This window comes from Barbatula barbatula (assembly GCF_947034865.1).
Source record: "Barbatula barbatula genome assembly, chromosome: 10".
In the NCBI taxonomy this organism is placed as follows: domain Eukaryota; kingdom Metazoa; phylum Chordata; class Actinopteri; order Cypriniformes; family Nemacheilidae; genus Barbatula; species Barbatula barbatula.
The window spans coordinates 2,287,696-2,315,541 of record NC_136773.1 but is presented as its reverse complement, the minus strand read 5'-3'; the positions used below and the strand labels follow the sequence as shown (position 1 = coordinate 2,315,541).

The following is a 27,846-nucleotide window of genomic DNA, read 5'->3' as shown; positions in this document are numbered from 1 at the left end:
GCATTTTGGCTGGAATGAGGCACCTTAGAAGGGAATGTAATCAAATATTATAGGTGGAATTACTGAGGCCTGAGACATCTTCTTAAATTAAATATAAAACATAAACCCTATATGTATAAAATTGATAGCCGGTAGAGTGCATAATGTGTTACGTAGTGGTGTATGTCAGCTTAAAACACTATTCATTTCTGGATCTAAATTATTCAGTATTCCTCTGCTGCTGAATCAGTGCTGGAGGTGTATTCTGGACGGAAGGGGAATCTGTATTTTTGATCTGGGAGGTGTTTGTACGTTTCCTTTGTTTCGTATTGCATCACAAACATGGCAGATTTTATCGTCCTTCAGGGATCTGAGATGTTCTTACCACTCTTGTAAGCCTTAGTACTCTTATTTTTGAAATCAGATGAATTCCCTCGTCTTAAAGATTTCATTTAAAGCTCTATAGGCCAACCTACGTGACGGTGACCTGAGCTATCTCGTATTTGACCATTGCTATTGTAAATAGCAAAGTAAACACCGACACAGACCCACCTCAGCTGTCACCATGACAACAGGTAGTTTCACGGGTACAAAAACAGGGTTAACCGTTTTTCACGCTTAACGCCACTGTGAACTTTACTCAGAACTATGCGGCAATTTGGACTTTAGCACTGTGTCATAAACCTGCATTGACCGTGGATGGCTGGCGGAGCCTTTTGGTTTTTTTAAATCCTTATGGGCCGAATCAGTTTCTTTTGTTGTTGCTGCTTATCGGTTTGGGACAGAAGTCGGTCTTGCAGTTTTAAGGCTTCAGAGGGGGTTTACAGCCCTTCCTGCCGTCTGAATGGACGTGAGGTGCGGGGAGCACTCCATTAAAGCGGCGATAAAACTCAATAATCTTACAATCAGCTTGCAGTATGGCCACAGGCTAAACACAGACAGGCAACGTAATTAACTCTAACCAGTTCTCATGACTGCATAGATCTCCTTAAATGGAGGACCTAATGGCTATTGGGTGTCAATCTGATTTGCCATCGGGACCTGATGGAATTGCGAATGGGGGTTTAAGGAGAATTTGAAAGAGGTGAGGAGAAGGAAAAGGTAGAAAAGGGAGGGCAGAGACCATTATGATTGAAGCAGGATAACGGTGACTGAAATAGCAAAGATGAATTTTGGCACATAAAGAGGGAAAGGAACATTCATCACTGTAACATCATTGTGAAGGGACTGAACGCCGAGAAGTCCCAGTTGCATTTTATTACAGTAGTTTACGCAGAAGACTTTTAAGTTTTAACTGAGGAAATCTCAAACATGCGTTGGATATTTCAATATGGACTCAAACATATCTCATCAAAATCCTTCCAGCCTACGGTATATGCTAGTCTTGTGAATAGTGTTGTGATTGCATGATATTCTCTTCTATTTGGAGAACTTAATGGATGCAAAGTTTCAAACAAAACGTTATATTACTTTTTTTATATAACATTTTAATGTTTATTTTGACCTTCAGTGCAAAAAGGTAACATAGACTTATATCACCCCTGTGAAAAAGTTAATGCCCAATATCCTGACAGACAGAACTTTAACAATAATCTGATACAAGCCCTGCTGATCTCCGTGAAGGAATCTTGGTCCGCTCGTCTCTACGGAACTGAGTTAAATCTGACAGATTGGTTTTCCCGCTTGAGCTTCTCTTTTTGGGTCCTGCACGTCATCTCAAGTTAAAACTTTGACCAGGCCACTTCAACTTTTGAAACTTTAATCTGTTCAGATGATTGATTCAGTATTCCATTTAGGCTTGGTACGTGAAATGTCTGGTATGTAGGATAGACACCAACAAGGCCATCACTGGGTATTAATACCGCATATAAAAACAGTAAAGCGCTGTATTCACTTCACACCAGATATAGGATGGTTTACATGTTACAATGAATTCAATTTTGACTCATCTGTCCATTTAAATGTCATCCTAAAATTCGTGGAAAACCCTTGAGCAGTTCGTTTTGGGGAGGAGTGGTTCATCTTTCTTGTATATTGTTGTGTCATGAACACTGATGTGACAAAGCCTGGAGTTTCCTGAAATATTTAGAAAGTTCTTGTATAAGGTGCTGCTGTGGAGACCTTTTGACAGGTTGCACTCTTTTGGGTATATTAACAATCGAGTCTTTTCCATTTGGAGGTGAAGTTTGCACTGTTGTCCCATGAAATATTGTCGATTTCTTGGTTTGAACACTAACTTAATAGTTTTGAAACAATTTAGTTTCGTTTTTTGTCTAACAGATTTGTATACAGTGAAATGAAAGCATTATAGTACGTTGCCTTTAATCATTAAAAAAAATTCAACGGTTTGTTGTAATATATACGCTGAACAGTCTGTTTGCATACAATGAAATTCTTGCTCTATTCGCATAAGTTATACATTTATGCATTAAAATGAAAATGCTGTAATTTACCTCTCGTCATTTCAAACATGTAGGAGTTTTTTTTCTACCGCGGTACACAAAAGAAGATATTTTGAAGTTGATAACTAGAGGTTGGCGTCGGCACAAAACCAATGCAAGTCAATAGGTGCCGTTGCTGTTCAGTTACCAAAATCCTTCAAAATATCTTTTTGTATTCTGCAGAAGAATGAAAGTCATACATACTTGAAATGACAAGAAGGTGAGGAAACGATGACAGAATCTAGTTTTTTATTGTTAATGTGTCAGCGTTGTTTTACAATGGTAAAGAGGTGTTGTTAGGCAAAATGTGAAGCATGTTTAACCATGCTCTTGCGTCTTTTAGATGGAAACAGCAATATGATCAAAGTTTATCAGTCCAGCTATAAGATTATTATGTTTGATATAAAACAACTGGCCAGATTTATTCTGGGTCCAACTCATTTTATTTTGCACTTCCTCTCTGACACATGACCAGATACCTTCCACTGTGACGATATTAAACAGCATTTTTTTTCAAAATGGCCCCGAGCATAGTTGCACCTCCGGCTCTAGTGAGCTCTTGTGTATTTTTATAGCCTTCGGGACACGCTCCTGACAGGGCTTCTGTAGATTGCTTCACGGCACATCTCTTCATTTAGTTTTGTCATGAATCGCATTAGCTAAGCGAGAAGATAAAGCCATGTAATGGTGCATAAAGTGATGCAGATACGTTCATTAACCCAAGGGTCGGTTCTGGAAAGAGAACAGCCCGTTATCTAATCATGGTATTGTTCTACTTGAAGGCTGGGGCTGTCGTTTGTTGTTTAGCATTATACATTGGAGCGTTAGTCTTTTTTATGCCATATGTGTATGTGTCTTTTTTTCAGTTCTCGTTTCTTCTGAACAATTTCCTCCTAGCGCGGCTGTAAATAGCTGAGGCTATAATTCAGAAAAGCACGAGGCATGTTTGAACGATTTTATGTTGTATTTCCTTGCACGTTCTTATACAAATTTGTATATTTTCTGTTATATCTTGCTGTCTGCTTCCTACGTAGGGAGCTGCCTGAGCATCCCGACCGAATTGATTTGGAGGACTTCCAATTCAACGTTGAGAGCCAACGTAATGTTGATAAATAATTATTAAAGTAATTCATTCAATACAAATTATAAACCGTTTTAGCTAATATCCTTTGTAATATCTAACGTTTGTGTTGTTGGATTAGCTGCGCAAAATGCTAATGGAAGAAAATCACATCTCTACTCAGATAGCACATGTACGTCTGTAAGATGACCAGATCTAGACATCTGAAAAACATCTGCTGTGTAAAAACGTCTGATATACGTCTTAGAAAAGTACGTACATTATGAATCATAAACATCTTTCATTTTGTAGTATGTCTTAATGACATCGGACAGGAAACATTTCAGAGACGTATTGCAGATGAGCAAAGAACCAAAAAAGATGTCTTGCAGCCATCAAATAGACATCTCCAAGGTGTTTGTGTGCTATCAGAGGACAGTTTTTTAGCATCCTACTTTATGTAGGCAGCAAACAACAAGGTATCTAGCTTTGAAACGGAGCCAGTGAAATACATCAACGTTTCTTCTCCTTTTTCACAGCGCTCATTGCAATGCATTCTGGGATTGCTGCTCGGTGTAGGTGCTGCGTATTACAATGCAGCCTTACAATTTGGCCAAAACGTTATACAAATCAGAATATCTATGCCGCCTATATGCAAAGGTCTTTGTCATGAGAGTTGTGTGCCGGTGATATCTCTGTAAGAGGTTATATTTACCAGTTATAAAGAACCAAGGAGGAGTTGTAGTTCTTGGCCGTTGAGTTAGCTCACTTCCATCGGGGCACGGCTGCTTATCTGATTAGAATCTGTTTGCCTGACCTCCACCTCTCTAATGTATTCCACAGTGAGGTGTCTTCAATTGAGATCGTGCTCCGGCATAGCTGCATAATGCAGAGCAGAGATGTGTGTCTGCACACACGCACATACCTTCACAAAGAAACACACACATATGTGCTGTTTGGATTAAGAGCCGTCTCCCCAGATGCCTGGGTTTAATTTGCCTTGGCAACTCTTAGATTGGCTGAAGATTGATTTGATGGATAGGTGCAGCCGTGGCAGGTCACTAACAGAATCGGGCCATTTGATTGGATGATTGTTTCGTTGATGCAGCGGACTGATGAATTGGCTGACCTGAGATCAGACTGCAGCGTTTCATGGTATGCATTGAAATAGTCTAGAAGACGATGGAATATCATATGGAATATAAACCGTCCCTCTCTGGCAGACACCACACCCTCTACTTTTCAGTAATTTGATAAACATGAACAATATCGTTTTTCAGCATCTATGAATCCTTGTTGATGACTCATGTTAACATTGACAACGTTTGGTTTTAAAAATGTATTAGTAAATGCTGAAATGAACATGAACTGAGATTAATAAATGGTTTAGAAGACGGGTAGGTAATGTAGTCAAGGTCCAATTTGTAATCTATTGACAGAAAGTAATGTAATATACATAACTTGTGTTCAGAGGTGTATAAAGAACGAAGCGTTATGTTTTTATTATCTTAGAATGAGCTGTTTCTATCTACATACACCGTGGGTCCCTTAACTTGGAGTTCGCCATGTTGTTTCTACAGTAGCCCTAAACGGACAAACTGCTGCACAGAACGTGTTTGGTAAATACGTTATCTCATTCGGCAAAGAAGCGTAAACGTGACGACATGTTAGTTCTGTGTCAGCCACCGTAGTGGAGGGGTGGAGCGAGAAGTTGGTTGCAAATCACAACCTCTCCGCTAGATTTCGCTAAATGCACCGGACAATGAAGGAAATGTTAAAACTTTAATATTACAGCGGTTTAACTTACAACGTAAATCCTCCTCGATGATCAATGAAATGTGTTTTTTGTCTTGCTTCATTCTGAGCATTACCCAGTGTCCTTTAGAAAAGCTGATAAGAGCTACAACTCCCATCACAGCGCTCTTTGCTCAGTTAAAACTGTTCAAGAAGCATTCAGAGCGGCTGCCAGTTAACTTAGATTTGACAGATGAGCTTGTGCTTCAATATGACTCCTTTATATAAGTCTCCGTGCTTGTGTTTTTTCACTACAACAGACCGTTTTTTCCAAGAACAGAAACAGGTCTTGACTCTTAGATCATAAAAAAGCTGTAGGATAATTCAAAACTCACATCGCTTCATAAAACACTAACTGAGCATTTTTCTCTCATTTCGGTCATCTTTACAACACCAACCCCACCAGTCGGTGGAGATGTTCCCTTGATTTAAATGACTCTTTCATTATGTCCCACTGGGGTCCAGTAATGACCCCTTATTATGCTATTTGGGCACAAACTGAAGTGACAGCACTGCAATTAAGAGCCAAAGATCACTAAGCAATTGGAATTACAGTAAACCCCTGCAGGCTCCTCAACATGCTGCACACATTCCAGCCCCCATAGATGTCAGCCTACAGACCCCCGTCACATAGCTCCTCAATCCTGAGGTCGGAATATTGATATTTTGTGGTTCATGAGATGTCAATGGAAGTTCTGGACGTTATTAGAAAATGTATAGGCTTGAAATTCACCGTTTTTGGTGCTTTATGTGTTTTTAACAGAGTAAAGCGGATTATACACCGTTTGTTGGAGTGTTCTCAGCTCTTTTATTTTTGCTCTTCTCAGTCCAGTGGGCTCATTTCGGGTAGAAGGACACAATATGTAGCAGCGATCTACATATAGAGACACAGCGAGAGATCGAGCGCATTTATTTCCAGCCAAGCAAAAGTGTGGAGCGAAGGTTCCCGGAGAGCTCAGGCTCGGCTGTATCAACTCCAGATTTTGTTTACTCAATCACCACATTGTGCTGCACCTCACGGGCCTCGGTTCACTCGCTCCTGAGCGATCCGTCTCCTCTGTTCAACCTCGATCGATACATATCAATGTTCCTGCTTGTTGCGTTGCATCCCAAAGAATGAAATAGCATTTAATTCACTTCTTCGTCTCACAACTTTTTTCTTATGTTACAGGTTTTGGAGACGTTGGGAATAAGGCGGTCACACTCAAACGCTGAACGTGGGCCGGTTCACGTTTTTTCTGCGTCTTCTAATTCCAGCAATTCTGGTGAGCGATTGATGGAGGTTTATTTTCATAATGTGAAATAATAATAAAGAGCTCTCGGCGTGATTTGTGCCAGTGCCTGCTAATGTGAGGTGTCAAGCTGCAGGCGTTCTCCCTCGCGTTGCCTTGTGCCGAGATCGAACGCTGGTCAAACAATTTCAACTCTGATGTTAGACGCTGACCTTTTGAACCGCAGCCAGTGATTTTCTCGCAATTTGCATGATGTATCATTACGTGGGCTGAAGAAAATGAGACAAGAGAGACGGTTTTAGTGTGGATCCAGAGCCATCAAGCTGAACTGTTGTGCAACCATCTTCCTGCCAATGCCTTTGGAAACATTTTTTTTGTATTTTCATTATATGTTTTACGATTATCGGGGTTAGACGTTTTTTAATGCCAAAATTCAGGTTATTTTGCAACTTGAATGAGTCTTGATATCATGACATGACATTTATTGTCATCATTTATTCACCCTCGTGTGCCTTTAACTCTCTTTTTTTTCTGTGGAACACAAAAGCAGATATTTTAAGAAATGTCTGTGTTTTGTGTCCACACAGTGGAAGTCAATGAGGGCTTGTTGTTTGGTGACCAACATTCTTAAAAAATATCATCTTTGGTGTTTCTTCGGAGTGTCATACAGGTTTGATGTGTCATGAGAGTGAATAAATGATGAAAGCATTTTCATTTCTGTGTGAACTTTAGTGTGAGGAATTTCCCATTTTAATCACCACATCAACCTAGATCAAAAAAACCTACATGGTACAACTATCTGTTCATTAAGTTTCACCGTTTCTTCAGATTTGCTTGATTTATTTTTACAGCATACACGTCCTGCTATCTTGCTACCTAGCAACCTTGTAAAATCCCTTTTCATATGAAGGTCAAAACAGGAGCATCATCGCACTTGTGCTGAGGAGTGAATTGACGCATGTACAGTAAAATGGCCTTAATTCAACCTCCCAAAAAATGAAGTAGGAATAAAGCCACGCCGTGTCACCGCATCAAATGTTCAATAAAGCCATGGTTTATTCGTTCATAATCAACCTCGAAATCTCCTTTCCTTAAGAGGTTGTCAGGGAAACAAATTGCTGCAGCTAAAGGTCTAAATAACTCACTTGGTTTTTGTTTTAGGCATCTGAAGGGCACAGATTCACACTTATATACTTTTACATCTGCAAACAAACAAAGGCCAAGCTTTTGTAACAGGAACGTTGGAGAGAGTGCATTAGCCGAGCTCATAAAATATTGATCGTTACACATTATTTAGTTTGATCTGTGCTAATGACTTTTGGCTGTAGTTCTCGATTGAAGTTCAAGTTACATCCGCTTTTAGGAAGTGAATATGGACATTGACAACGCAGCTGATGTATTGGAGCAGCAGCTCAGATCGTTTCATTGGCACACCAGGACGATCCTCTTTGTGCTGTGGACGTGTAGGCAGGTTAGCGAGAATTAGCTCGCGCGGAGGCCTCCTTTAGCTTGGGGTCGGATAAAAGGCTGCTGATGGAGGTTTGTAGTGTGTGAACCTTGATAAATGAAGCTTAGACCTGCATGAATTTCCCTGTTAGTCCAGGTTGGGTTATGTGGGTTAATGCTTGGTGCAGGAACAACCTCTGAGCAATATAACATTCAGAGACTCGTCTTTCATAGTTCAGGAGGTTTGGAGTTCGCGGATTGGTTGCATTTATGTATCGATTTTATCACAGATGTTGCTTTTAAAGTTTCTTACGTGTTTAAGACCATAGCTGTTTAGGAGAAACATGAAAACCTGTCATCTGTCATAATTCCTGGGGGGGCCAAGATGGATCCTGGGGGGCCACAAATAGAAATGTATCATGAATTTTATGCAAAACAGACAAATACCACCACCAACCAAACGCCTTACAACGCACAAGTTTGAGAACGACTGCAATGGATATCAATGTTGTTGTTCGGTCACCGACCCAAATATCTTCTTAAAGTCAGATTTGAAATGCGATGAGGAGATTTAACAGCTTTCCTGTAGCTCAGTGGTTAGAGCATAGCGTTATCAACGCTAAAGTCATGGGTTCCATCCCAGGGGATTGTACATAGTCAGAAACAAATAAATAGTACAATGCAAAGTAAGTCGCTTTGGATAAAAGCGTCTGTCAAATGCATAAATGTAAGTATTTTCATTTTGGGGGAACTATCCCTTTAAGAGGGCGAGAGGGCAGAGTTCTGTTGGTCAGTCATTCCTTAAATAACTTCCTGGGAAGCGATGTCTAGGACCCAAAAGCACGTCAAAGCTTTGTCAAAATCCTTCACAAAGACGTTCAAATCCAACTTGAACTCAGCCGGCTTTAACCTTTCACCTCACCTGTGAGCCAACAACACCCGTTTGCTCTCCCACGAGGCTTACTGCGCAGGCTGCAGAGGCAGTACATGAAATGAACTGTAGCTTCACTAAATAAATCATGTTTAAACGTAGAGCCCCGAGGGTTCCGAACAGAATATGCGTGTTTTAGTGCGATTTATAGTCGTTTCCAACTCTTACAGAATCTTTTATCCCAGACTCCCGCCTTTACACCCAGTGTTAATACCTGATGGTGTTCTCTTCTCACAACGATTGGATTGCTTAGGCCTTCGGCGGCAAACCTCGGATGAGCGCGGCAGATGGAAGCTGTAAAGAGTGTCCCAGGGCCGTTCTGGTGTGAAGCTGAGCTGTCTTTGACAGAATGAGAGATTGCCGGGGCTGGTTCAGACGAGCCTAGTGGAGATCACTTTGTTTTGAAGGGCGGTGAAGAGAAGGGGAACACACTGTGATTCATGCTACCCTAATGGAAAGCTCTCGGTGCCCTGGAGTACACACTTCAGTGCAGCACACTCCGGCTTTACTTACACGGGAAAGTAAAAACTCCTTCCGTTCTCTTTTAGAGGAAGCGCCTTTTTTCAGATGCAGGGTTCATAAACATCAGCTGGTGTTTGGTCCCCCAGTTAACCCCACCCTGTGTGAACATAAGCGGCCCACCGGCCTTTAGCTAAAAGGGGTTTCTGTCCTGTCATCCTTTATAATTTGATGGAATTTCGGAAAACGCAGGGGCACCACTAGCCTGAAATGCATCTCTGATCAAATAAAATAAGAAGCCGTATGCCTTAAGTGCCTTTGGTTTGATAGAAAATAGAACAAAGCTGGGTTTTTGTAGCCATGTCGGGTCAATTTACTGGTTTTAGCTACACTGCATCTCAGTGGAAAGTGTGTTCCCTTGTCTCTCTCACACACAATGGAAGAACATTTCTCAATACACAATTCTGACATATGTTTTATCCAAGCATTTTCACACTCGATTGGTTTCAGGAGTCTGAGAGCGGTTCGCTAGGATAGTGGCTTATATTGCAACAAACTATGCTTTTAAAGGGATCATTTTGTCATCATTTACTCGCCCTCATGTATGATTTCCAACAAAAGAAGATATTTTGAAAATTGTCGGTAACCAAACTACACCTGCATCCATCGATGTCCATTTTGTGTACACCAAACCACATTGACATTTCTCAAAATATCTTCTTTCTGTGTTTCACAATTTTGAACCACATGAGTAAATGATGGCAGAATTTTATATTTTTGCATGACCTATGACCATCTCTTTGGCCAAGGACAGTATGAATGCAAATATGCCCGAATTCACTTTTAGATGCTTCACTTTTTCCATCACTTATAGTTTTTTTCAGATGACTAATGTGTGAAACCCTCTTTCACCGCTTTAATGCTGTTATTATTCCTTTGCGTGTACATATAAATTATCTATCCATTAGAAAACATATCACACCTAAACTGTTTAATAATGTATCCTCCAGCACAAAATGGCATCCAAAAAAGCTTTTATGTCTGGCGTTCCTTCTCACTGGCTCCTGTGAGATCCAATAAAATCCTTCAATGTCTGAGTGCGACTGTGTGTGTGTGTAGTGGTGAAAGAGAGTTAGAGATGCTGTTTGTAAATGAGAGATGATAGTGTGAATCGTAGCGGCTCTCTCTCACTTCTCATTCTGTTCTTATTTTTAGACGGAAGCAGGCTCATGAATAATTCAACGGCGGGTTAAATGATGTCACAGATGCAGAAGAAGATCAGGGTTTGTTATTGATATGCGCGTGCCGTTTCGCTGTATATGCTTGTGTTTACTGTGGGGGGAAGTGAGCGCATGACTCGCCTGTTATTATGTGGGTAAATGTGAGAGGTTTGAGAGATAGACAGATCTCTGTTGACTGGTCTGACAGAGAAGAGAGTGAAGTGCGTGATTTATATATATATATATATATATAATTTGTGATGAAAAATTATTTTAAAACGATTTACTCACCTTCAGATTGTTCAATACCTGGATATATTTATTTGTTTTGCTGAGCGCACAGGAATACATTTTTGAAAGATTTCCGATCGATTGAAGGGAAAATAAATTCTGACATTCTTCTGAATATATTCCTGTGTGTTCAGCAAAACAAAGAAATGTATATAGGTTGGGAACCATCTGATGGTGAGTAAACGAAGACAGAAGTTTCATTTTTGAGTTCACGCAAAAAGCATATGAAATTCCTGACCATTCTTCATATGATGAAATTAAATGGGGACTGGCGCTGTCAGGCTTCAGAATGGGAAAAAGCACCATACATTATTTATGCAAGTGGTCCGTGTGACTTGAGTCTTCTGAAGTCTCAGCACAGCTTTATGTGCAGATTGAGGATTGTTCAGGAGACCTATTTGAAAACGATTAAATTGCAGTTCCATTCGGTGATGCTAGTGGCACAGAAATCACACCCTCAAGCTAAAGAGAGAAGCGTTGGACTCCACAGCCAGAGGAGAGTTGTGTCTCAGTAGATAGTATCTGTGAGATATCCTCTTTATTGAGTTCACGGTCATCCTGAACCCAAGATTGTGAAGAAAACAACATCAGCATAGCTTCTCTGGGTCTGTTTACCAAGTTGAAGGCCAGGTTGCAAACTCCCAGGCGATTGTTTTGTGGGAATGCTTTCAGTTTTTCTTTGTGGAAAATGAACACATAAGAATATAGATTAGGGCTACCCAGGGCGAAGTGGAACGTCCCCTGACCTTCGAGACGGCAGACTCTTCCTTACACAAAAGACTCTTTAAACCGCTCGAGAATGTATGTATTGACTTTCACCGTGATTCTGAGAAGGCTGATTGGATCTTGCGCCAAACCTGAACAAAAGATATTTCTCGTAATTAATTTTCAAAAGGTCACGGCAGACGTCCTGCAGGGCTGGAGCCTTGGACGTGAGGAGTAAGAGTCTAGACCTTTCAAAGAGTTCACAGAAACTGTCACAAAGCGTTCAGGCTACTGCTGGGTTTAATGACGTGGACACATTTTGCAAGACAATCTCAGGGTTATTCGTGACTAGTTCATGATGTGGTTGATTTGAATGAATTGAAAGATCTCATATGTGGGCAATTCCAGTGTTATGGATGTGACATTTTGTACTCGAAATATAAACTCTCAGAGAATGTATTTATTATCAATATACTAAATCATCTATTTACATTTTACTAAACCCCGATGATAGATTCCAGAGATCAGGCAGGTTTTCTGCTTCAAAAGATTAGGTTTATGAATAAACATATTTTTATAAAATGAAATAATTCGGAATGATGTTATGGATGTGACAGAAGGACGCACGTTTTAGAGAGACGTCATGCTTGAAGGATTTCTGTGGATTGAAATGCACCAACCAGAAGCAGTAATACTTAACAAATGGAAAAGGGATGAATATTCATAGAATATAAAATTGTTATTTTATTAACATTTTCATGTGTCCTTTTATGACGAATATAAGGAATATGGACCGTTATGGATGTGACACTTCCCTTACCTTACTATGGAAGCTATATGCTTTAAAAACGTAAAGAGAGACTTCTAATTCACCAAATGTTGACATCTGACGTATCATAATGGTAAGAACCAGGGACAGTTAGGTTTAGGAGTGGAGCCTCAATATCATTTTTTTTCTAATAACAGTACGTTTTTGGACAATTCACATTGTCAAATTTATACAAATTCGCCACATTGTAAAATAGTCATAAATTTCTGTGAGACCGGGCTGTTAGAACACTGTGTTCTGAATCAAAATGTTTATGTAATAGCATTAATGCACATGCTTTTAGATATAAGAGATAAGAATAATTGGTTGTTCGAAATGTTCTCAACACTTTTCTGCTTTCTATATGTGATCTTAACCCTCGTGACTTTTATTGGTGTGGCGTGAGATGCTCAAAAGAACCATGGTACCAATTACTATTGAGAAACACAAGCGTATAATCTCCGTCTATCATTAAAAAATGGACGAAGCACTCATTTTTACTTTCATTGTATAAAAACGAAGCCAAAATATCGACGATGTGACCGCTGACACATTGCGTCAAATACGTCTTTTTTATGATCTGCTCTGCAGCCAGCCACCAGGGGGCGATCACATTGCTTTGGTTTCATTTTTAGGACGTTTGCGGCTTGGTATGTCAAATTATTTATACATTTTATATATATTTAATGTATTTACCTTCCTCGATTTGCACCTCACATGGTGTGCGTAAATACATTTTAAATGTACAATACTTCCACGATCATTTAAGTTCATTGGTTGGTATGGGTTGGCACCCTGCGCCGGCCATTCGGCTGGTGAATTCAGATTTCTCATTCTCCTTCACTGTGGTGACATGCTTGGTAACAACCTTTCATGAATCATCCTTCTCGATTAATGTTATGACAAAATGAACGTCTCTAAACCGATAATTAGCATGGCGTAAGAAGCTGTTTGCTTTATCTGCCTTTTTATGGCGTTTAACAGCATAATAAAGCTTGTGTTATGTTGTGGGAATGTGGGGGAATGATAAACTGATTAAGTTTACTCGGCGGAGGGAAGGCGGATATAAAGATGATGTCCGTGTTACTTTAGTCATGTCTAAGGTCTTGGATACAGTCTGCGTTTGGGAAGCAAGCGGCAGACGCAGTGATTGACTTAGAAATCTACTTAGAAAAGCAGCCTGGAGCCGGAGATAGAGGTGACCGCAGACCAGAGAGAAGCTGCTTAGTGAAGTTTGCTAACCTTGAAGTCAACTCATTCTGTTTCTCATACCGCACTTGTCAGAAGTAAATAAATTCTCACTAGCCCGTGTGTGTTATACACAGTATGATAACTTCTTAACTCTTTCACGCCCATCACAACACCACTTGGTCCTCCCACCAGTCACAGGGGATGCTGGTGCTTCATTGTTTAGGGGACTTTTTGACCTCTGGACCGCTGTAAATCCTCTGGGGGTGACATGCGTATTATATTTCTTGTCGTCGTGTAGCGGTCATGTGAAAGAACCCCGTCGCGACAGCAGTCGGAGTTCATTCGCACTCGGGGGCAGGATTAGAAAGTGTTTTCACTGTTGGTTGGCATTGTTAACATCATTTCCTACATGAGTCTGTGAGTCATAAAATGTGCTGGTGTCTCTGTTCTGGGAGAAGACCGATGAAAATAAAATTCCTTCAACAGATGTCAGAGGTAGGTGCGTTTCAGGGGTTGTTATAACGGACGGAGACAAAACTCAAGATGTGGGAATGTTTAGCCCTCACGCAATGGATAAACAGAAGCTTATATGCTAAGCTCTAGGATTCTGAAACTATTATTTTATAGTGAATTTGTCACAGAGATTGGGATATTTTGTTCACAAGGATTAGGATACACAGTTGACGGAGCCGCAGCTTTGCAGTTAGCGCACAGGGGATGGCATTCTTGTGAATTTGATGTCGAAGTCATTTCCTTTTAAAGACCTCGTATTGCAGTTTGCTGAAAATTAAAGTTATTTTCATGTTACTGTAATGTCATGGGTATTGTTTTTATGAGGAAAAATACTATCAAATGTTTATACATTTTAGTACCATTAATATTCAATGAATACTTTTCAAATAAATGAACAGAAGCTGCAATGAAAGTAATACAAAATAAGATTGTGAAAATATATGAATATAATGTTGCAGTAATGTACTGTCAAAATATGAATTGAATGTGTATATACCAAAATACTATTTGATCTTGATATTGTAATATAATGTGAAATAACATAACGTTAACAATATTATAATTCATATTGCAGATAATCAATAATATAAAATAAATACTACAATTTCTAGCATGTGCAATTTTGTGTATATTGAGTGTTTCTGTGCATTGGCAACGTAAAGACTTCTTTATTATTTTGAAAGTTAGTTTAGCAATTTGAATCTTGAATCACGTTTGCAATTCACCCGTTACGCTTGTGAATTAAAAAGCAAGCTACATGCATTGTACACATCGTGTGCATGTGAGGGCAGTTTCTCACCCGCAGTCAGCTGCTCTGGTGTGTGGGTGTGTAAACATAAGGGTTGGCATAAACAGTTGTTAAAGAAACCCAGTGCTCTCAAACTCATCCACACCCCCATTGTCGCACCCTCTCCACCCCATGCCTTGGACAGGACACCCTCTGAGTGATAGATTATCACCCTCCGTGATGTCCTGATTTCCCCTCACCTCTCCTCATTCCATCCCCCAAGCCTCTCCGGTGACCTTTACTTGCATAATGAGGAGAAAGCACGAGGTGTTAACTTATCAAACCTTAATTTAACTGACACCTTATCCCGAATACGAAAGCACAGGGCAAATAAGCTTGTGTAGTCACAATGGAAGCTCTACTGCATGATTCCATGCTCTTGTTCATATGTATATATATATATATATATAATCTGAAAGTGGAAAAACTTCAATTTCTTATTGTTTTTACATTCGTATAGCAACTGACACCTTGTGAAATAACCAATTTTGCTAACAGTGTTTTCGACACACAGAGACACAGACAGTTTTCAACGTCTCCAGATGTCTAACCCGATCTCACAGGAATTTTACCAGTTTTACTATTTTACCCGGTTCACCACGTCAATACAATCACGTACCATTTCTAGAAAAAGGCAATACTGAAGCCTTAACCCCGCCCCTAAACCTTACGTCACTGCCATGAAACCTAAAATGTACGAATGAGATCATACAGATTCACACAACTTTGCAAAGATTAGCCACATCTAAAAACGTCCTTTAGATTGTTTCTGCCAATAATATTTTGCTATTGCGATTTGAATGGATGGTGTTGATGATTGGCTGGATATTTTTGGCCAACATTAGTTTCTTCGCCCACATAATAAAAACGTCGTTTCAAAATTAAAGAAAGACACTTGCACTTTGATGAAAGATTGCGAAAACAAATTTCACTTCTTGCAACAATAATTTACATCGCAAAATGTGCCTATGCAGTTCTCCCCAAACATATTTGGGTTTATCAAAAATAATCTTGCCTAACATATGCGAACACCTTAAAGACTCTCTCGAGCGTGTGCGTAAAATGTTTTCAGGCCTCAGAAACATTTATTTCCACTGCAAATAGGCTCAATTTGTATGCTAGATTTCAACGATTTATTTGTACCTTATTGTACAAGTAATCCCAACAAATTGTAAAAGGGTCGTGAGAAATAATGATGTAGTATTGAATCAGCTCCCGAGTACAAGATAGCAACACTGTGTTTCATTAAAAGACCCTCCAGACTGTTTGCTGTCAGTAAAGCACATAATGAGAAACTGTTGAAATCTGAATGACAAAGCAAGCTGCTGATAAGAACGCTTGACTACTCTACGGCTACTGTCTGTGTGCACGTGTGTGTGTTTGTGAGACCGTCAGGATCGTGTCGCTGGTCAGCGAGGAGTCACGCTCCCCAGACGCCCACATTCCTACACTCCCCATCTTTTGTCATGTAATGACAGTGATTTGGAAGGTGACACCCTCCCCCCGTCTTTCTCCCAAGTACGCACGGGTCACCTCTCAAGAAAAGGGGAGGGACAGATGAGAGACCCGTCCTCTTGGGTGGGGCCAAAGGCGGTCACTAAGTCAGGTGCGGAGCAGGCTTAAAAGCATACCATACACTTTAGAGGAGATTTAAAGTAGGGCAGCGAAAGAAAGAGCCTGCCTTTGATCCCGACGCGAAACACAAACCTGCCGTGGCACGCTAGCAGAGGTGGAGGCAAAGAGAGGGAGGAGTTTCATCCCCTCCAGACGCACACGGAGCAGCTCGCAGACAGGTAGGACGATTTAAAGTTTGCCACTGGTGATTCATATCATCCCGGATCTCTGCATGTCAAGCGCTGTCATTTCATTCAGCTGTCAGACCATCGTCAAGTGCATTCTGTTGGACAGAAGAATAGAAAGAGAGAGAGAGAGGTAGAGCTGGCCTTGGCGCTGAGCGGAGGTGAAGATAAGTGTGTTCTGTGAATGCAGGCTTTGTGAACGTGGGTCTTTTTTTCTTCCTCTGTGTTTCTCGCTGCTGATATGACTCGGACTTCTTTTGTAGAGAGAGGTATTGTGCCAGTTTTGCTTTTGGTCTCGACTTCGTTGCAGTGGTTTTGTGTTACCAGCATTGAACGGGTTCAGAGAACTTTATAGGGAATGTCTAAAGGTGTGTGTTTGTTGTCTAACGGGTGTGTGGTGTTTGCTCAGGTGGGGGGGGGTTATAGTCACCAACTAAATCTTGGAAACCTTTACGAATGACCTAAAATATAAAAAATGATTCAAAAACAGTTATTTTGTTTTCTATAAAGCACCAACTTATTCTGTTGTGAGTATGGAGATCAGACTTTGACTGGAAAGCCACTTCTTAAAGGGATAGTTCACCCCAAAATAAAAACTCATTATTTACATGGCCTCTTGTCATTTGAAACCTGTATGACTTTCTTTCCTGTGCAGAACACAAAAGATGATATTTTGAGGAATGATTGTAAGCGAAAACCGTCGGTCCACATTGATTTGCATTGGTTGTCTGTTCATACAATAGAAGTCAATGGGGACCAACACTATTTGGTTCCCAACATTCTTCAAAATATGCCGCTGTCCTTCTGAAACCTTGGAAGACCACATTTTCGTCCACCATTTTACAGGAAATTGAAAAAACACTGTTCTTTTAAAATGACTTTAATACTTTATATTTGTTTATCTCCAAATCCCTGGGGTATAAAGCCAAAATAATGACGAAATATGGAGATACAAGGTTTCAGAAGGACAGCAGCGATATGAGGGTTATGGTTGTGTAGCATCGGGATTGACGATTTCATTAGCTCTGTTAAAAAACAAAGTCAAAGGAACGTCCCCATCATGGAAAAAAAACAAGTGTGTGTGTAATGGCTCGAGGAGGAAAGCAGGAAAGCTATTCTTTTCACCAGACATCCTGTGTAGTCGTATGAATGGTTAGCTTTAAAACAAAGGCTTAATGATTTACATTTTAATTATCAGAAGCTCAGTAGACTTTTGTCATGTGACTTTAGCCTTTGCTAGAGCATTCGGGTGAACCCGGACTCCCGAAAGTGCAAAACGGAGATTGTTATGTAACAAAAACTGCAGACAAGATGCATTGTGCAGAAACTGTCACCGTGGCTCCCTATCACCGCAGATTGACTTTGACACATCTGGAGCAAGTCGGATGCAACTTAGTTAACCTAGTTTTGTGTAATATTCCTCTGAAGGCTTTTCTTTTGGAATGTAGATTCTGGTTCGAATAGACACAGTATGAACACAGATAAACCTCCGATGTATTGTTATTTTCTTTGGGCTGTGTGCTCATGAAAATGAGATGATCGGTCTTCTCTCTGTTCCACACTTATGATGTTGCCTCCATGTAGAACTTTTTGTACTAGAAGTAAATCAAAGTATAAACTCTGCTGCACGTGTTTATTAATGTTCATTATAGAGTTAAAGATGTAAGAAACCCACAATAATGATTAAATCACAGGACACGGGATGCACAACAGTACACATGTATACACCAGTTGCACCAAACAGAACTGCAAAGGCAATCTCATGGGAATTTGTAACTATTTTAAGAGGTGGCCGTGACATCAGCTTCGGTTTTGCATATCCATTATATTGTATTTTTCTCTACGTTTGTAAACAAAGCGACCAGGCATTTATTCCAAGATATTTTTGGTGGTCTCCTGGACGATTGACTTCTTTCAGCAACGAACAGCTGCATCATTCATACAGTACCGGTTGTCTTATGGGTAGGGATTCTCTGTCTCATTTTCTCTTTCTCTCTGTGTCTCTGACGCACACCCAAGACATGTGATTAAGGCTCTGTGAGTTTTTCGGAGACATTGGGAGATAGAAGCTGATTTGGTTTCGTTGCTTAAAAGAGAGAAAGATTAGCCAGGTTTAGACCTCAAAGGGACAACTAAAGCATGTGCGGAGATATGCGGTGTATACAGAGGGATTGAGCGATGGAAAGAGAGAGCGGTGGTTTTGAAGATTAGTCCCCCAATGCAAAAAGCATCAGACATGGGGACAGGCTTTATGGATGATATCCCATGATCCCTTGCTGCAAAGCCACTGGAAAGAAGGTCATAATGGCTGTCAGTTATCCTCGGGTGGCTTAAAGATGGAAGGCGACATTTCAAACCTTGTTCTGCGCAGTTCACCCAGTGATTTCCAGTGGTTAGTTATAGCGGAGGTGTTGATCAGACAGTTTAAGGTTGTTGGTGATACATCGAATAGATCAGAGTGAGAGAATCAAGTTTTATGGTTCAAACATATATTGTTTCTGGCGTAAAACTATAAACTGGTTAAATGTCTACTCACTACGTAAGGCAGCTGTATATTGTCTTTTAAGTTGCTGAAACCTCATAAACGAATGATTTGATATGCTCTTTGAAGGCAGAAACCCAATAGAAACCATCGCATGTATTTTTTTGTTTTCCATTAAAAAACCATTAAGAACCATTAGCGTTTTCCAATAAAATCATTACAAATCTTTGTAGCGTGTTTTGGACAGTATTTCAATAGGATTATTCTGCCATATAACATCCCGCCAATAGAATCCATCATAGACACCATTATAGTTTCCATTAAAACCAATACAATTCTTACAGCAGGGACAATACGTGTACGTATAATCAGCATTTCTCTTGACTTTACCATTTTGGATGAAAACGCCACTGAGTTGACCGCAGTGCATTCTGGGATTGGCCTGTCTGTAAAGGGCGCATGCTGCGCTTCTTATTATTCGATCCGGGCACATTTTGCGGCCTATGGTGTCTTTCAGAAAGGCTGCATAGATAGTGAAAGAACCCAAAAATGAAATCTACCCTCATGCCATCCAGGTGAATATGGATTTCTTTCATCAGCCGGACGTAATTTGAGTGACACATTTTTTAAGTGGTTTAATAAATGTCTTCAGAAGCAAAACAATTCGTTTTTGAGTAACTATGCATATTTTGAGCGCATTTGGCCTAGACAGATTTAGTTTGACCCGCTGTATAGACTGAAAAACTACACGCATGATGGTAGCATGCCGGCTTCACGTACTGTATATCAGAGACGTTTCAGATTCAAGAACACACGAGAACCAATGAGATTCGTCCTTGACATGTTAAGACGCCATTATATGTACTCTATATAGTTTTCACAATCTATACATGTTCAACGTCTAACACGATCCGACTTGGCTGACTTAAAGTCATTTGTACTTCAATCAGCAGATTTTGTTCATGATTACTGCATATTCCCCATTTAAAATGGCGACACTAGTGTCCTTCTGTCTCCACAGAGATTTTAATACCATTTTAATGACATTATCATAATGTGACTGACAGATGCAGTGGACCTCTGGGTTAACCATCCATCCCGCTCGGCACCAATGAAACATAACCAACCCAAAGATTAAAATGTTAAATATTCATCCAAGTTTGCGCTTCTATCTTTAGTGACTTCTCGAGCACAACGGCGAGAGTTCATGCCCTCGTGGAAAGTTTTCAAAGAAATCATTGTACAAATGGCTGGCATAAAAAGCTCAGATAGGACAAAGTTGTTTTACGTCCACAAAACGATGCAATTTTCTGGAGCATACAGTACGTGTGTGCAATTCGCCATGAATACGTTTGAAAGTGTGTATGCGGAGGTATGTGAGCTATTACAAGTCTCCTTTCATGCTTTCGTGGAACTTTGATATAGGTTGATAAGTGGACTTTCAGATAAGAGAGCGTCCGGACTGTTTATTCATCCCGATCAATAGCGAAGTGCACTAAAAGGGGCTCGCTGGTTTAATGTGTATGGCCCTACTGCAGATGAGATGAGTATGTAGGCTATAAAATCCACTGGGGGCTGAGCGTTGTGTATAGTATTTCAACCCCCACCGCTCACGCCTGCACAGTAATTTCTGTTTTACTAGCGCACCTGTCCCTGAAGAGCAGGACTGCGGGGTCTTGTTGCTTGTTCGACAAAAGATCCTTATGAAAGCTGCCCAGATAGCCTGCCTCGACCCCTTTCACTCGCTCACTTGCTTTGTTCCCTCATCACTTTCACTCTCTGGCTCGCTCCGGTTTAATGGATGCTTTGGGTGGAGGCCTATCACCTTTTAAAAGCCCTGCATCATAAAGTTCCTCCACAAAGTGACCTATTTAAAGGCACCTCAAACAAAAGGCGTAAACGGCGTGCATTTCCCGTTTGGAAAAAATCGTCCGGGCGAGCGCAGATTCGGCTGATGCGGCGGTTCAGCGTTCGAGCTGAGAGATTCGCCAATTCCAACGAAAGCAAGAGCGGGCAGGTTTTGTAATACAAGACACAAAAGTTGAAAAGTGAGAGCAAAAGCCCAATGTGACCTCATCTCCAAAGCATTCGAGCCTTTCTACTCCCACATGCAGTATAGACGAGCCCCGAGGTGATGTTGTCTCATCCGTGCTCTCGCTCTCTGTTCAGAGAATATTAATAAGCAGTAGATGAGAGATGTCAAGCCGAGAGATTTATGTGCCGATGATCAGACCTCTAGCCATGAGAGAATCAGGTGACTGCTTACCTGTGCCAATACAAACAGAGGGGACGTGCTCCCGCCGGCTCTTCAAACCAGGTGCGACGTCTATTGGATTTCCGTTTAGAGTCATTTACTGCCAAAAACAGAAACGATAGAGGGTTCGTGAAATAGTTTTAAGCCTTCAAATACCTGGCAATTTTATCAAGTAAATCACACAACATTAGTGTTACCAAGAGGGATCTCCAAAATAATGATTATTTAGAATAATGTCCTGCTATTGGGGAGACTAGACAAGTAGTCCCGCCCTCAATTCATGCTGTTCGATGCTGAAATAAAGAATATTTCAATAGAACTGCAGTGAAAAATAATAACAATCCATCAGGTTCGAAAATCAAAACTTGGATGCGATACATTGATGATTGCTTCACGGTTTGGTAGAGTTAGATCAGTTCATATCATCCGTAAATTAAAACATATTTCCTATGGAAAAAAGCAGTGAAACAAAACCTTTTCTGCATGTAAAAGTAACCAAGGTTGAAGAATCATTACGAACAACAGTATTTCGAAAACCTACAGATAAAAACACTCTACTAGCAATAGATACAGTAGTTATCATCCAGTTTCTCTAAACCGAAGTCTTCCATATAGTTCATTATGTAGATTGAAACGTAATTGTAGTGTATTGCATTACAAACTAAATAACTTTTTCAACCATTTCGACTTAAAGGATACCCAGGAAGTTGGCTACATAATGCATTAAATCAAATGAATGGAAAATAAGTTATTTCTTTGACAGATCTACACAGAAACCCATTCGAAAACAGAGACATTATTGCGTAAACTGTACATTGAAACACAATGAACATAGTAATTCAATTAAGTCATTCATACACAAATACTGGCATATACTATCATCATCTTTACATAATACATTTCAATATAATCCAATATTTACATTTAAGAGATTGCGAAATTTAACAGATGTATTTGTAAATTCTGATGTTGTCAGGAAAAATAAACCCTCATCCAGGGATGCTTTCCATCTAGACAATGTGCGGCATGTCAGAATCTTCTCCAGTGGCTAGACATTTCAAGAAGATGGGACATAGTATTAAACAATTGGAATGTATAGGTATAAGATCTTTTCATATAATGTATTTAATTGTTGATATTTAAGTTATTTGTTTTTTCTTTTTTGTTTATTGCAACATCTAGAGGTTTGTGGTGTTGCTGTAGTGATATCTATATTTTTTACAATGATCCTTTTTTTTAGATGGCGTTTTGGAATTTGTTTGAGATTGGTTGGATGTGAGTTGGGATGTGTAGTGATCAATGAAGATCCGAATGTAAATTGATGACATTTAAGTTGTTAACGGATCATATTGATAAGTGTTAAACAATTGGGCTAGACAGGTGTGGACAATGATGATAATGATGACATCGTTTCAAATGTGGATGTGGCAACCAAATGGCTAAACACACTGAAGAAGGCTTTAGCCGAAACGTTTAAAGTATTAACCTGCATCCCATCATGGAATAAAAGTACTTAATATATTAACACTTGTGCGAATCATTGTGTATAGGAATAGTGTATAATGAATAGAACTGCAGTGTTCATCATTTTTGGGGATATCAACATGCAGTATGGACCATAAATCAAATCTGGGGTTTGTCCCCCCTTTGCCAAGCCTCCTTAAATTTGACAGAAAGTTGAGCTGCTTAAGCACTTAGTTTATTTACATTAAACAGACTTTTTTATTATACATTTTATTTGAATTGCGGTTAAGTTTTGTTATCTTGACATAAAATAAATATATATTTTACAAAGAAATATGCAGCATTTGAGAAATATTAGGCTGTTGTTCGTATCTAATTTGTCTCAAGTCATTTTGAGATCAGTATCGCGTATGGCATTGCGAGCTGGGTGAATCATTACATTTCAATAACTGCATGCTGCTTTTGTCGACATATAATGTCTTGCAAAAAAAAACCTGTTGAATTATACAGACAATATGATCGTCGGTCACATTCCATCAGCTTGCCTTATGTTAGGTGATAACTATTGGTTTTGATTCTGTTGCTTTAATGAGGGTGGGAAGGTGTAATTGGCCAGAGGGCTTCTCTGAGGACGCCTGGTGCCGGCCGCAGTTGAAAGACATCCTCTAACTGCCAGGGGGCACGATGTGAAATCCTGACCATTTACAATTCTGACCAGCTGACCTTTAATGCTGGACGTGCACCACCAGGAGGCCTGTGATGTCTAGAGGAGGAGGAAAAGAGAGGCAGAAAGATTTCAATGCAATTAGGTGTGCGGTCAGAGACATCGGATCGAATCTTCAGGCGCTACACGCGGATGAAGCTGAAAAGAGCAGAAAATCGCTCTGTTTTTGCGGCTGTGTGAAAGAATTCACTTCAATCATTCTGTGGGAATCAAACCTGTGATCTACAATTGGAAACTACTAGAACAACTTATATGTGCATTTGTGTTATATGCTTTATATTTATCCACTGTACGTGTGTTTCCGCAATCTCAGTATTTACAAATATTTTCTTTTACAAATATTTCTTAAAAGTTCTTTGCTTTTACTGGTTAGCTCTGATGACAGAAACTGTACGAGGTGGACCCAGAATTCAGCTCGAGGTTGATCAAAATTGCATTTATTTATTACATTATAGTAGACAGTGTTCATGCCATTTCAGCTCCAGGTTGATCAGTCACATTGCATTTACGTCAAAGAGGATGGGTTAAAAAGCCACGAGCAAAACAACGCACACGTATTTCTCTTAAACAAATACATACGGAAACAGCGAGTGTCAGTTTATTGACCCGTAGAGATTTGACGGACGACGATTTAGACAACAGAAGAATGAAGGAGCCGTGTTGCATCATGGGTCGATAATGAGTAATTCTGTTATCTACGACCGAGTCAGTCAGCAGATTTTTTCCGGTTAACCTCTTTGTATCTCTGTCAGTGTAGATTCTGTCTGTGTAATGAAGAGAATTTTAGTGAGGATGATGTTGTCGAGACTGCACTGCAGAAATATCCTCCTTTTCTGTGGGTTAATTGCTTGAGGTTACATTTCGAGATCCAAATGAAGGTCGGCTATTTGTCTCCAGACATGTGCTCTGTTTTATACTGTACTGTAACTTAAGGTGTCCGACTTAGAACGCATAGTCACATACTGTGCACTTTAATATCTTTGCTTTTTTCCCCAACAACCACACATACTTGGCATCCCTGAAGTTTGAGGTGGTTTTTTTGCAGCTGTGGCGATTGTGTGTGTCTGGTAACAAGCAGTGGAGTGCTCAGAAAGGCCTTGAGCGTGTAAGAGAGCCACTCTTGAGCCCACATACGAGACAACAAACAAACAAAGGCAAAGTCATACGAAGAAGGACATCATTTATCAAACAGGGATTCAGAGGTGGCCACATAAGGACAGCACGACTAAAAGAGACAAACAAAAACTGGAAAATAGAAATAAACAAAGATGTCTACCACAGTCATACTATCCACTATAGGCACAAATATTTACTACTGTACAGACTATACAGGCCAAATAAAGCGGGTTAGATGAATCATTTTTTTTATTTGATGTTATTATTTATTTATTATTTACTTGTTGATCCGTATGCAAATTATCAATATGCAAAAGTGTAAATTATTAGATACGTTCATGCTTGGCTTTATAGGTCAAGATTATGCAGTGCCCTCCACTATTATTGGCACCCTTGGTAAACATGAGCAAAGGCTGTAAAAATAAATCTGCATTGTTTCTCGTTTTCATCTTTTATTTCAAAAATCGATACAATTCCAATATTCCATTGAAGAAAAACGATTTGAAATAGGGGGAATATCACATAGTAAAAAACGTTTTTCTTCCGTACATGTTGGCCACAATTATTGGCACCCTTGTATTTAATACACTACGCAATCTCATTTTACAAGAAAAACAGCTCTGAGTGTTTTCTTTTCAGTGTGATGAGGTTTGAGAATACATCGAGAGTCATTCGAGTCCATTTCTGCAGATCCTTCCTCTTCTTCAGTTCATCCCACTCATTTTCTATAGGGTTCAGGTCAGGGAACTGCTGGGATGGCGATGGCCGGATCTTGATTTTCTGTTTGGTGACCCACGGCGTTTGTTTGGAACCAATGTGCCGATGGAAGATCTAACCACGACCCGTTATCATATTTCTATAAGAGCAAGTCAGCTTTAGATTTGATCTCTGATGCCATGCCATGTATCTGATCAAGATGTTCATAATGTCCTCTGATATAACAATGAAGATCTGGTGGTATATTAAACTGTGGACATGGGGTGCTTTATTATCCCTGTGTGGACCAAACCTATCTTATCTTATTGCTAAAAAAAACATTTTCATAGACCCCAGTACTGGATGAAGTTTCAGTATGGTTTGGTTTTGCATGAGACCAGAAGATTGGTTTCTTGTACAGTGTCCTAAACAACTTGTGGTAATGGAGGTGCAGTTTTCCAATATTTGGCTGCTCATCAGAACTACATTATTTGGTTTTACCCATTGTGACGAATGGGGTTTGGACTTTGTGTTACTCAATATTATGTGAAGTCATGACTGGACAACATCATGTTTATAGTCACCTTAGTGTACTCAGAAAATCTTCATATTAATGGGAATATACTGGGAGATATTTTACACGTACAAATTTCTAAGGTTGCCAATTATTTTGGCCAGGGTGTATTAGAAAAAAAATGTCACAATGTGATATTCCCACCACTTCAAATAGTTTTACTTGAATGAAATGTTGGAATTTTGTAGATGTTTTAAAATAAAAGATCAAAACGAAAACAATGCCGATTACAGCCTACAGATATTTATCAAGGGTGCCAAAAACAATGGAGGGCACTGTTTATACATTTGGGCCAAGGAAAATTTGACATAAAATCGACAAGCTTATGTTGTATTACATTTTGAGCATCAAAGTCATAGCCAACAAATACAAAAATAGATAATGTGTTTAATATCACTGTAAATTATAAATTATATGATATATTTTGAGACACGTAACTCATATTTGCATTTAAAATATTGAAATTAATAATTGTAATAAATGTTTTTTGCAACAACGGCTGACTTCCTAAACATTGGTTTCAATCTTTTGACATGGTCTTAATCAATATTAAAGCTATCAAGGTTATATTTTCATAGAAAGTGCATGATGTAGAATGAATTTATGTAAAAAAAAGACTTCAAGTAGGTTTTCACAAGCAGAATCAAATATTTCTCTACTAGTGATTAAATGGGAAACGTTTATTTTTTTATAGGGGGCGACATTAAAAGTTTTGAAATAAGAATCAAGCAAAATCAGTACCGGACAGCGGAAACCAGGACAATCTCTGTGTATGCAAAGCACTTATTAATGCAAACCACAGCGCCTCAAAACTTCCTCTCAAATCCCAGGGGCGATAGGTAGTCATCTCAAAATACATCAAACTCTCGCCTAAGCGTCTCTCATTTAGCTTTGTTTCTCGCCAGCATCCAATCTTGTTTCCTGCAGGCGTGTGTCTAATTATACCTAAGCGTGATTAATTAAGCTCGTAATAAAACAAAGACTATTTTGTCTCTTTTACGCCCGCTCTCTCTACCACTCTCTCTCTCTTTTGTGTGTTGTTAATCTGTGTCTGTTGTGGTGATGAAGAGCGTCCCACTGCTTGCTCTTTAATTAAGAGCGCTGTAAACAACAATGGCTGTCGTGTAGCCCACGTCGCGTGCGGCCAGACGTGAACCTGTGGGGTAAAGTTACTTGGCTTGTATGCGTAATGCGTATCATCCAGGAAAGTTGAGGCCGGGTTTAGTTTGATAATACATTATTTCCCCCGGGAGGCGTCTAATGCTTTTAATGCCGACAATATATTGCACAAACAGGGGAAACAACATCGGATCGATATTTATTACTGTACCGATATCTGCATTGTCCTGTCATACAGATGCTTCTATTGGCTGTTTCAAATGCATGTGTTTAGAAACCTGGTACCTCTAAGGTTTCAGTGATATATTACCAGGCTCATTTGGAATGTGCAAAGCTTTTTAATAATATTTGTCTCTTACATTTTGTCAAATACATTTTTTAAAGATGAATTGTTATATATATTTTATTTGTTATATATCTATATCATTATTTGAATACAATTTCATTCAAATAAATCAATTCACAGAAAATGACCCGTCTCTCGCTTTCTCTCAATCTTTAATTTCAGAAGAAAGGATGCTGCAGGAGACCAGTATCAGAGTGACCCCAACCTGATCGCTCCCCCCTTTCCCCGCCCAGCCCTCCACAATCCCATGATGCTCTGCCCGTGCCGAGGGAAGCTGAAGCTGCTGGTGGTTTCTCTGAGTTTCATCATCCTCTTCACCTGGGTCTACCTGCTCGTGGGCAACTCAGAAAGTGAGTGTCGATGTGCTTTCCGTCAGATATTTAGATCTTTAGAGAAAACGGGATCTATGAGATGG

The 27,846-nt window shown here is 39.8% G+C and overlaps 1 protein-coding gene across 3 annotated transcripts in view; it reads left to right on the top strand.

Annotated features, from left to right (window-relative positions):
- Positions 1–27,846, top strand: part of large2 (LARGE xylosyl- and glucuronyltransferase 2) — a 48,476-nt gene that overhangs the window by 9,431 nt on the left and 11,199 nt on the right. Inside the window, exons 2-3 of one of the 3 annotated variants that reach the window (XM_079465480.1) lie at positions 6,446–6,539; positions 27,594–27,781. In XM_079465480.1, the coding sequence (XP_079321606.1) occupies positions 27,679–27,781 (103 nt within the window). In that variant the 5' untranslated portion in view covers positions 6,446–6,539; positions 27,594–27,678. Of the gene's footprint in view, positions 1–6,445; positions 6,540–16,489; positions 16,818–27,593; positions 27,782–27,846 lie in introns of those variants that run through there. The other 2 variants (XM_079465479.1, XM_079465481.1) reach the window with 2 other exon arrangements.